Below are 12,281 nucleotides of genomic sequence, written 5' to 3' on the forward strand. Positions count from 1 at the left end.
ACTCATTGAGAACTGGGGGGCTTTGAGCTGTTTCTTGATAGAGCTGTGCATGTGAATGTATTTTGTGAATGGTCCTCAGCTACCAGTGCTGTATTTTAAAGAATTAAGAACTTCTTCGGGATGGGCATGAATTTTGAAAACCCTGTCAGGTATTCTCTGGATACTGCAGGTGGACTGTCACCTTCTTTTGTGTCCCTTGTGCTCTCTCTGTTGTCACTTCACTGACTTCCTTGAAGTGACTTCAGGGGATGTGCAGCTGGTTGTAGCAACTATGCCTATGCTTTTCTGGGCTTGAACTGGTGAAGCACAGTGGCAAAATGTCTTCAGGGGAAATTTTGTGTCATCTTCTCAGTGCTACTAGTAAATATACTTTTTAAAGCAAAAGTGTCTAAATCGCAGAGAAAATAATTGATTGTTTCATACATGCTCTGCACCTTGGGAACTGCATTTGGATGGTGTCTTGCAAAGAAAGCGAGAAACATCTTGCAGTTCATGGGAAGAGTTCAGCAGAGTATGTTTTCAGAACTGCCTGGTAAGAAGTTTGGATGGAGCAAGTCCTGGGACATTGGCAGGACATCCTGGATCTGTTTTCCTGCTCTCAGGCTGCTTTATAGCCCATTTGAGTTGGGGTGTTGAAGGGCACTCAGAGGTGAGAGGCAACTGTTGACTGGTCCCAGTGCTTATGCTACAGCAGCAGAGGAGCTGGCTGGGTGCTCCTTCCAGTCTCCAGAGAGCTGTGCAGGGTTCCCAAAACATCTTACTGCTGCTGGCAGCAGTGCAAGCATGAAAATCAAATTGATATGTTCAAAGTGAACCACAAGAGCTGGTTCCCGTGGTGCTGTGCAGACAGGTCTATATGGGAGTATCCAAGTTTTTCAGGGGAGAGCAGACATCCCCTGCGCAATTCTCTTGTATTTGGGATATTCTCCCTCTCTGCTTCACCAGACAATGGTAGAAGTTAAGAAGTCCTTGCTGTGTGGTTCATACATCCCTTTCCAGCTGTTTTTAGGTTAAATACATTGAGTAATTAATCTGTACTATATATGGTGGATACGTGCCAGATGGTAGCACACTTTTGAATAGTTTGCTGCACTCTACTCTCCAGCATGCAAGAGCTGAGTAAATTGATCCTACACTTTCTGAGCTAAGCTTAATCTTTTATTGTCTGTCCAGTGTAGTTCACAGAAGCACAAGCTCCATTTTTACTGCGGACAATTGCAAGCACCAAAAGTGGGAATCGCTGTTGGTAGAAAGTGCAGGGTTTATGGGTTTCCCCTTTGCCATTGCCATCTAGATGACATCATAAAACGCCACAGGAAAGAGCAAACAGATGCCAGTGCCACGGGGGACAGGCAAAGGCAGCAGGTCAAGAACAGGAATTCAGCACATGGGTTTGGGCGGCCCCGTTTCCATGCCTGGATGCAGAGGAATTTGCAAGGTAGGTGCACACCTTGTGACGGTGGAGACCTGCCAAGCTGGAAAGCACATTTGTGTAACAAAATACAGCTCTTAAATCCTTCTCCAATCTAATTCCTATGTGTGTATAAGATGTACTCGGGCTCTGAATAGCTTTTCTCTCAGCAATGATGGAATATCAGGGCCCTTTCAGAGCATATATTCATCTATTTCTCTCCCTTCCACCCTCATGATTTACTAATTCAAAGTGACTTAATATCTACTCTCTATTTCTTTTTGGCTTTGCATATTTTAATTATAATCCTCTTTTTTCCAGAACACACTTAAATTACCCTTCCAGTAACTGTCTTTTATAGCTCAGCTATTGGAGCTAATTTGTCACTTTTGCCAACCATGCTATTTTTATGATGAGTTTTTCTATAAAACTGAGTGATAACACACTAATGTGTTTCGTTCCACTAGCTTTTATCTACAAAACCAAAGTGCTGAATGAAGTGCCATCTCTTATCAAAATTTTACCTTTTTTAAAAAAAAAAATTACTGCTAAATCACTTAATTGAAGATTTTAGTGACATTTTGCAGCGATGTCTTTGCAGTCTTCCCTTGGAGTGACAATAGGACATCAGGACAGTGGGATTGCTGGGAGCAATCCGGCTTGCCTGCAGTCTGTCTCCCACTCTCATATTTTCAGTTTCCACCACATATTGCCTTACTGAAAATCATTCGGTTTTGAAACAGAATTATGATAATTGCCTTTTGCAAATTGATTTTTCTGTCAAAAACACAGGCTTTGATATTCTTCCACCCCCAACCACTGCATGCAGAGTGAAGTAAGTCAAACAATTTTTTTTTTAATCTGTTCCTTAGGAAGAAACTTTACTGTTCATTTATAGAATTATTTCTACTAGTCCTAGTATTTCATAGGTTTTAACTGAGTCTGAATTCAGCCCTGTCAGGTGCAAAGACCCACTGTGCTGTGTGGTGCTGATGTCAATAGAAATTTTGAGAAAGCTCAGAACACCTGGGAATTTAGCCCACAGTTCTTCAGGGGCTCATTTCACTTAGGTCCGTGCTGAAATGCAGTCCCTTCTGGGCTGAGACATAAGCATTATCAAAATGATGATCAGAACAGCCTAGCATTATCATGACAGAAGATGGACAAGGGTATTATGCTGATTAAACCAGCAAGAGAATTTGTGGAAGCAAAGTGGTGTTGTTCCTCCTGTAGCATGGCTTAGACCATCTCCCCTGTGGGGAAAAGATGATTTTTAATGACAAGAAATTTGAATTTCAAATCTCTTCAGAAAAAAGAGTCTATTGGACATCAGCGTTCCTCCCCAAACTGGACTTACTGGGCAGAGGTGTCCCTTGGCCAACCCAGGTGTGCTTACCACCAGGCTCTGAGCATGCACCCGAACACAGTGGGGGTCTTCCACAGCTGCTGATGCTGAGGGGTTTTATTCAAATTTCTTTCATTGATAAATATCTGCCAGACTTTCTGCAGAGATGGAGCCTCCCATGTGTCACACTTCAGGATATACATGACAGGCTGAGGCCTTGGTCCCCATCTGGTGTACACGGGGTACCCCTCAGGGGCTGATGGCTCTGTTGTTAGTTATTTACACTGGCTGAGCTGTGCCTGAGCACGCTGCTGAGCAGAGGCTCTCTAATATGAAATGACTGACAGGGGCATGATTTCCTCGTCAGGGCTGCCTTTTGCATCAGTCCCTCCCACTGCACTGACGAAATATCCAGGAAAGGCAGCTGAGCTTAGTCTCTCTTGCTGCAGAGGAGATGTTTCCAGGGTGCAGTAGAACTGTGTTGCAAGGCTTGGTTGCCCACAGGAGGGTGGTCTCACAAACAGGCAAGAGAGAAGGGCAAGCCCAGAGTGGTTTTTGAAAGGAACAAGAAAGAGAAAAACAAACTCTGGGCATAGAACCAGGAGGGAAGAAAGGGCCATTGAACACAGTGAGACCACATCTGGTCAAAAAGACACAGACTGCCGAAATTGGAGTGTTTGTCAAGAAGGGAACATTCACATACCTGTACTTCTGTGGTGAGAGAGCATCATTTGCAAAGAAGATAACTACTGGTCCTACAGAGCTTGTGAATAGGATTGTGGTTTTGTCAGTGATCCCAGCCAGCACCTCTGGCTGCAGGGAGTGAAGCACCCCAGTGTGCTGTTCAGGAGGTGCTTCCCACAGCCAGACCCTGGTGCCCTTTTAATTTACAGTCAGAGCAGCTAAAATCATCTTCACACGTATTGTAGTGGAACCAGCCCATGCTGGTGCTGACCAGGGTTACCCCCTGGGGCTGGAGTCTTCATTAGTCATTGCAGTGCTGGCCCCTGACAGCAATCTGCTGCCTCACAACTCTTCCTGTCTAATTGCTCCAAGTCATTATTAATCGTTGTGATGTAGGAATCAATGGTATAGGATCAATATAAGCACCTACCTGCTCTGTGGTTTGCATCAGTAAGGTTCTGCTATATGGTCCAGGATTTAACTGCACTCTTGCTGCCCTCTCCCATGCACTGCTTTGTGCCTGATTTATTTATACAGTCTTCTGAGTATGTGTGCACATTTCACTGGTACAGCAAAGGAAGGTATCTGCTTCATTATGACTACACAAGTTTATCATGTAGAGAAATTAGACTTTAATGCACTGTGCCTGTGGAGGTCTGATGGGGTGGTCTCCTCTTGCTGAACACTTCAGCACACTTCAAAATCATAAACAGGCTTAGGGGAAAACATTAACGGAAGATGTGCTGTTGCTATGTCCATACAGTGCAGTTACGTAAAGCAGCAGCAGAAGATGCCCTCTTCAATATATGCAGTAAGTAAGGACATGTCAAGCTAAAAAAATAAATGTTTTACATACATATATATATAAAAATTATGGTCCAGTCTTCACTTACCAAATGCTATAATGTGAACACTGAGCTATTTCAGGCTGCTGTGGAGTTTGCTTCTGAATACTCGAGTCACTTGTGTATCTGTATCAAAAGGCTTTTTCCATTCTACAGTTAATTCATAGCAATGTGAGCTCTGGCAACAGATTGACAGGTTTCCTGATGTGACTGTTCCTGCCTTTATTAGGACCCAGAATTGTGGAAGGCTTTTTTCTTCTGTATTCTTTCAAATCAAATAATGTGTTTGTCAGCTCTACATATAATAAGAATGTTCATGAGACATTGGAAAGATAAGTTATGCAATGTTCTGCAAAACTAATTTAGTTTTCTGGAATAAATTACTGTGATTCTTGCATCACTATTTATATAGATACTCCTATATCATATTAAGTTGACCCTGTAATCCATTTTCAAAACTGTAATTCTAAATCAAGTTTTGAAGGATGCTAAAATAAGATTTTATTTTCTTAGGACCTAACTGTTTCAGAAGAGGGTTTGGACAACAACAATACACTCGGAGGCAATTCAGGAATACTGCGCCCGGTCCCAGGAGAAGAGCAGCTGCTGCACTGAGTGGAGTGAGCCCTTTAAATCGCCAGACATCAGCTCAAGAGGTAAGAGGGTAAAGAAGGTGTGTCTGTTCCCAAATGTCATGTAGAACTCTGCTGGATTTTATGATCCTGGATCACCCCAAAGAACAATCTACATGAAAAATTTACAGGCGCCATCTTTTATATGCCTGAGCACAGCACTTGTATGCATAGGTGACTACAGATGCATCTGTATATAAAATAGCAATTTTCCAGTTGGTTTTATAAGCTTATGACGTGGCATAATTTTACTGAATCAGTTCCCATGGGTTTTACAAAAAGGACTTTTTAAAAATGTTTTCTTAAAATATTTAAAAGGATTTCCATAAAAACAAATTCCATGTCATCTCATTTTACTATTATCATTTAGAGGAGGTATGTTAAGATTCACCATTATTTGTCCTCCATCCTGAGCATTTTTCAAGGTCTATTGAAGTTAGAGGACAGCCTGTTGTTGACTTCAGGTAGCTTTGGTTCAGAGACATACTTTTCAGTAGCAAGTGGGTACCACCCTGGAGACACTGATTCCCAGTACTGTCACAGCCATGGGTCAGATTGCCCACGTGCTTCAATGTAAAATCCGTTTTTTTTTCATTCATGGCTTCCCCTTTTTCAAGTTTAAATCTTGAGGTCTTGTCTCTGCTCAAAAACACTTCTAGAAAAAGTTTGAAATGCTTACTTTTGGTTTTCAGTTACTTTTAAGATTCAAGAGATGGGAAGGATGGTACGTGTACCAGCACTGAAGTAATTCTTACAGCTTTCTTCTGAGTTTCACTAATATTAAACTGGCTTGGTGTAGAAGGTGAAAGTCAAGTGGATAGATCGTCCTCTCTGAGAAGGGATTGTTTTTTTCTGTACTAATGGAAATTCACTCAACTAGGAGGTCATGTATGCTCAGTAAGCTTTTAAAAAAACACCAGTGAGGCAAACATGATGGCACATTTAATGGCTGTGTCCTGGGAGTGTAAATAAGAGAGCCCTAAACTAAGCATGCATGCGCATGGGGTGTGGTTATTCCTGAAAGTAAAGACTGCTATGACTCAGATATTGAGCATGCCCAGGTATTGACAGAAAGTAATAAGCAGTTGCTATGAGGCATAATTCTGCAGTAGCTTTCATTTTGCAGAAATAAACCAAGTGGGAAGAGTGTGGAAACACATCTCACTTAGTGGGTAGTAACAGTGATAGTGGTTGTTCACAGAAATAAACAGGATAGAGCCTGTGGCAGTTTGTACAAGTAACTGCAGGGGTACCTACACTGCTGAGGGGTCTTCTGCTGTGCTTCATGTTGCAGGGCTTGGATCAGACAATGTACGTACCCAAACAAGAAAGAGTTCATGACCAAAAAGAAACCTGAGCAAAGCTATAATGCTTGGCTTGTGTGAGATATGCTGTCTGTGAGCTGTTTTTTGTGTTTCTGCACCATTACAATGAAGCATTCTTCCGGGTACTTTTAGTCTTATACCCAGGAACCAAGGCACACATTTTTGACAACAGTGTACACTAAGTCCAAATGTTGAGACTAGAGCAACACTGCTTGATAGCAATATTCCTGTGGGAGATAAAAAAAAGAACATGGAAGAGAGCAGGTTTTAAATAGATTTAATGAGGAATTTCCTATCAAGAAAATAGCAAAGAAGGGAAAAAAACACTTGCAGAGCAGGTTTCTTCTGTTTCAAGACTGTAGAAGTTGGAAAGGAAGAACAGTTGAAAATGAGAATACAGGGACTGCAAAGAGACAGTGTGGGGCTGAGCCCTCTTTGAAGCAATTGCAGGTGGGGCTGAGAGTGTCCGAAAGCAGCAAGGGAATCGCTGCAGTGTCAGCAATCACCATCTGCCCTTTGGTGCAGCTGGATTTCCCCTGAGACAGGGCCAAAGCAAATACCAAATAACTGCACTGGCTTTGCAGGCAGAGGGAAGGACAGTTGTGTGCTGTCGCTTGCGCTTGCTCCCTCTTTGCGCATTGAGGTTTCTGCTCAGTGCTCGGGTGGTAACTGCTGAGCTCCCGCTGCTCTTTCAGGGCAAGAACAACAATACTTTCACCAAAAGCAGCAGCAGTGGACAGCCAGAGGGACGGCGGCGGCTACCTCCAGGCCCCAAGAGGTTCAGAGCAGCTGCTGCCAGCACCCACACCCCAGGAAGAAGGTAAAATCTTTGGTAACTCTGGACATTTTTGGTTTCCGGTGATTTCCAAAAGAGCACCTGGGGCTCTGCTCTTGTTCTGTGCCAGCTGGGAGTGGCTACAGCCATGTGCTCATGCAACATGAGAAAAGTACCCTTGGGTACATTAGGAAAGCACCTGAAATAAAACAACCTTTTGCTGATAGTTAGTAATTATTAGATCTGTCATTTTATTTTAGAAAGCATGGAAAGCGTGACCTTGGTGTTTTTATTAAATTTTTCCTCTGTCACTTTGGGGAAAATTTTTGAAGGATGAAATAGCATTTATTTTCATAAAGGCAGGAAATACATTTTCCAGCCGTAAGGGATAGGCAGGGAGATGGAGTCTGTCCTGGTGAGGGGCTGCAGGAGCAGATGCTGTGCCCCAGGAGCTGTGAAGAAGGCAAGCTGCCAGGCGCAGTCTTGGTGCCTGTTCTCCTTGTGTTCTCCAAGCTTGAAAGGAAGCTCTGTTGCAATCTGCCTTTGTGCTCTGAGTCGAGCAGGTACTGAATGACCTCCAGAGGTCCCTTCTGACCAGATATTTTTCTGATATTCTTCCATGTGTTTTCTTTTTTTTTTTTTTTTTAATGAGCTGAGATCAGAACAAACACTAGCTGTTATTTCATTTGAGCAGAAAAATGAGTTCCTCTGAAACCCTTTGCTGGAAGAAAAACCTGCTGGGCTGAACTTGGTAACACACAGCCTCATTTGCTGCTTATACTTTTTAATACTATACTGGGTTAGGTATTTCAGCATTAAACTTTAGAAGAGACCTGCCATCATATTCACCTATGTCCTTTTCTCTCTCCTTCTTCACCAGCAGGCCTTTCCTGCTAAACAGGGGACCAGTCTTCCAGCAGAAGCGGATGCAGCAGAGGTTCTCCAAAGCCAACTTTCAGAGAAGAGTCAGTATCGAGACATTTTTCTGCAACCTGCTGATGCTCACAAGCCTTCAGTTTTTCCAGCTGTTGTCCATTTGTATCTTCGCTTCCAAAAGTAACTGGGAGTGATGGGTGACTTTAACAATGAATATGTTCCTAGGGAAGTATTTGCAGGACAGACATTTTTTAATGCAGCTTAATATTCTGGTAGCTGGAAAATAAAGTCTGGGCAGGTGATAAAAGTAAACCTTGTAGCTTATAAAGCAGCACAAGCAGGGCAAGGTAAAGCCACTCCATACAGATTGCTGTGGCAGCAGGAAAGTCCAAATTAGCACATTACTTGACAACATGCAAGGAAAGAGTGATTCAGATATACCAAATGAAATACTGGAAAAGGAATAACTGCTTCTGAAAGCTAATTCTTTAAATATCTTTTTAAAATATATTTCACAGCAGATGGATGCTAATGGAGGAGGGAAACCACCGAGAATGAGAAGGTAATTGGTGAACAAAGGCATGCTGCAAACATGACATGCTCTTTCATGCTCAAATCAAAGCTGGACCCATCTCCCTGTCTCAGCAGGTGGCAAGTGAAACCCAGCCCTGGAGCAGTTCTGACGGTTTCTGTGGCTAATCCCCAGGCAGGCCAGACCAGCACGTAAGTAAATGAGGTGATTTATTAGGATGGGAGCCCTACAAAAGCCATTGCAAATCCCTTTAGCATTATTGCAGCATTGCTTCTTCTATGTGTGCGCAATGAGTGGTTCAGACCCAAAATGGTTAGCAAACGATGTCTCATTCCCTTCCCGGCGTGTCTGAGAGGAGACAGTAATTACCATGGTCCAGAGTAAGGAGAGATGGAAGCGCTGACAGTGGGTGGTAGGTGTCAGGCTGTTTGTGCTCACTGCAGAGTGTGGTGGGTGAACCGCCACATGCCCCAAAGGGGCACACTCACTGTGTAAGAGGAGTGCAGAAGCTGGAAGAGGGAACCTTCACCCCTGGCCTGAGCTGGTGCAGCTGCAGGACCTGGCATCTAGCTAGGAGCAGAAAGAAAGGTAGGTGAGGGCACTTGGTGTGTCCTGGGTGCAGAGAGCATCCCATGATAGCCTTGAAGTGACAAGTGCCACAGTGCTGGAACTCAGCCTGTGCGGCAGCTCTCCTGGCACCCTTCAGGTTCACACAAGCTGCCGTGTGACGTCATGGGATGTATGGGGCATGTGGGTGTCTCCTATTCTCCTAGCTGTTTTGCGGATGACAGGAAGCGAGCTGCCTTGGCATCCTGAGTGACTGCAGATCTGTGCTTTCCCCAGGCCCGGATCCAAGCGCCCGTTCCTGCGAAGCCAGAGGCCCCCACCGCGGATGGCCAAGCCCCAGCCTAAAGGGGTGCTGCTGAGATTCAACTTCCGTGCAATGGCCAACCAGGTAGAGGATTGTCGACGGGACAGGCAGCACCTTGCACCCTGCAGCAGCCCTGCCACTAAACTGTTAACGTCATACTCAGGTTTTGGGGCCTGTCAGTTGGGTTTATCTAGCATAATCCAGGAGGAAGTTCCTGTAGGCTAGGTAGCTCGCAAAACCAAAGGCACCGGAGAAGACTGTTCAGCAACTACAGACTCAGCCCAATTTTCCCCACTGTTGGCTCCTCTTGGCCTGTCCATGTGCTTGCTCAGTGGGGAGATGCTGCTTGTGAGCGATCCTTGCGGGGGAAATTGTTCCATTGTTGGTGCTCCCTACTCCTCAGAGATATACAGCACTTCTGGGCTTTGCTCTCTCTTTGCTGTGGTGACATTCTTGGTGCCACATTTTATGCTGAAGTATGGTCCAAGAGCACCGGGGGCAGGTCAGAAATCCTGCTGCACATTCTTCATTACTGGAGTTTTTTGTCTGGACAGTTTGGTTTTACTTGATGCCTTGTGCTCGAATGCCATCTGCTTGCTCCTTGTTCTTGCTGAGGACACCCAGTATCTTGGGGCTGGTTGCTGCTTGGAGGCTTTCCAGCCACACACAGTCTGTTGAGCTCCTTGTTTCCGTGTGCTGAGTGGTTTAATTGACTAACTGGCTGTGAAGAACCATCCTGACTGATGGGCTCTAATCAATACCCTGCTACAAGTTTGGCCATGCCTTGCTACAAGATGCAGGACTGACTTCTTTCCCTTTCCCCTGCAGACCAGCCTGACGCTGGATGAGAGGTTCTCTGGTCTGCGGAATAAAAGGCGCTTTACAGCAGCCAGGAGCAGCGGCCGGACGGTCACCATGCCTTAGCACTGCATACTCCTCACAGGGACTGCCCCTAACAGTCCAGGCCCCTTAATGGGCAACTCAATAAAACTCAATAGTTTTCCTCTGAGTTAGCTAATTTGGCAATGTGCCGTCTCCTTCCTTACGTGCAGAATGAATGAACGATTGAGGGCAGGGGTGAGGCAGGATGAGAGTCAGAGCCAGAGTACAGGGGAGGTGGGACATGAGCAGAGGTAGATTTGCTGGGAGCACTGCTAGGGAGCCACCAGCCCTGTACCCCTGCCAGGACACCCTGTGCTGGCTGGGGTGACTCCTGCAAGATGGAGTGGGGACCCAAGTCATAGCCATGGAGCCTTCCCTGCATTGTTCCAAGGGTAGGACAGGCTTGAAGACACCTTGCCTGCCTGTGTGGGAGACAGAGTGGGGAGCAGAGCATGTGCAGGGCTGAGGGACGTGCCCCAGCAGTGGCACCAGCAGGGATGCTCGAGCTCCCCACGTTCCCCAGCAGCCACGTAACTGCCCAGTTTGTTGTGTGTGCAGGCATCCCTGCCTGGAGGTTTGCAGTGTATGACCCCTCCTCCCTCTGCCCCAATAGTCAGGCCTAAGCACCTTGCATTTCTCTTTGGTTTGCTGTGCTGTTCTGACTGCTGCTGCTGGCCCAGTTGCAGGGACGGGGTGAAATATGCTGTACTGTGCTGCCAGAGTGACTGTCTTTGGTGCAGAGCACAGACAGGCTGGCTCAGCCCAAATCAAGTTTGCCAGTGCTGCAGTAGTTCTGCATTGGGGATTTCATAGGTGCATCTCCACCCATGCTCAAAGCACTGGCATAATCAAACTAGCAGCTGTAGGAGGGAGGTCAGGCTCTACAGCAGTCTGACAAACATTGGCTGATACGTTAATGAGCTGGGCCTGGACATTTGTTAATGAAGCCCTGAACCAACTATGAATCCCTGATCCATTCTCCACCCACTGCTGCAACCCAGCACTGAATGCGCTGGACATAGCCTATTTCTGGGCTCTAGGCTATACTTATTAAAAGTAAATATTTGCTAGACTGCATTACATTTTACACCAAGCATCCTTAACAAGAGACTGGACTCAGCGTTGGTTTTATAGGAATGTGTGAAATGCTGTTGAGAAAGTGGTGATGTATGAGTCCAATGCACTGGAATAAAAAAACTAACTTGTCAGATGTCGCCTCCGGTTATTTCCCTTCCTTCAGCAGGCTTTTGGCACAAATTCAGCCTCAGTGTGGCACTGTGGGGCACAGTACACATGGCCTCCTGGGCTACTGCATCCGTCCCCATTGGTGCCCACCCACGGGCAGTTGGGCACGGGCCTGGCCGTGAGGGCAGTCTGCTGCCCACAAAGCTGGCTCCAGAGCACAGCCAAATCAGTGGGAGGTTTTCAGTAGGCATTTTGTGAAATCTTCACTGTGATCTCTTTTGCATTATTGGCAAAATTACCTGAGCAGACCTGGCTCCAAGTGTGTCCAAAGTGAAATGAATGCAAACTGACTCCCAGGTTACTGAACTTGGGAGAAAACATCACCTCTTTGTGCAAATAATCCAGATGTCATGGAAGCTGAACAAGAAACACTGTCACAAATGGCAATATCCCTGATTTCAGTTGCACCTTCAGTATAAATATTGCCAGAAGATGGTAGACTTGCTAAGAGAACCCGATTGCTTCTTAAACCAGGTTACAAAGGGATGGAGCTGTTCAGTCCCAAAAGAGCAGCTGAGTGTGCAGCATTCCTTTGGTGTTCAGAGCATACTCTGATGCTGTTCTCCACAGGTGTTTTTCAGCAGTCTGTAGCTTAAAAATTATGAAGTATTCCTTAAATTAAAATTGAGGGCTTAATGATAAAAACAACACTCTTTTTTTCTAGTTTGATTCCCTCACTGGGCTGGGTGACTTTGCATGCAGCATGCGAAGAAACACGCTTTGCACAGAACGGCACTGAATTTCCAAGTAGAAAAAAAAAAGCATAACTATCGTTAAAAAACATATTGGGAGAGGGCACGGAGTCAGCCCACTCCTCAGGGGCACAGCCCCGCTCTGGCACGGTGCTACAATCACAGA

General features: G+C 45.4%; 1 protein-coding gene across 1 annotated transcript; it reads left to right on the forward strand.

Annotated features, from left to right (window-relative positions):
- Positions 1 to 1,294: 1,294 nt before the first annotated feature.
- LOC103781081 (UAP56-interacting factor-like) lies at positions 1,295 to 10,220 on the forward strand (the record flags this gene model as incomplete). The annotated part of the gene is made up of 8 exons (XM_008948784.1): positions 1,295 to 1,438; positions 4,799 to 4,941; positions 6,938 to 7,062; positions 7,901 to 7,982; positions 8,412 to 8,455; positions 8,542 to 8,616; positions 9,269 to 9,380; positions 10,125 to 10,220. Coding segments are annotated over 8 exons (821 nt in total), but the record flags the coding sequence as incomplete, so codon positions are not given.
- Between the last annotated feature and the right edge of the window lie 2,061 nt (positions 10,221 to 12,281).

Source organism: Merops nubicus, unplaced genomic scaffold (assembly GCF_000691845.1).
Source record: "Merops nubicus isolate BGI_N331 unplaced genomic scaffold, ASM69184v1 scaffold40781, whole genome shotgun sequence".
Classification (NCBI taxonomy): Eukaryota; Metazoa; Chordata; class Aves; order Coraciiformes; family Meropidae; genus Merops; species Merops nubicus.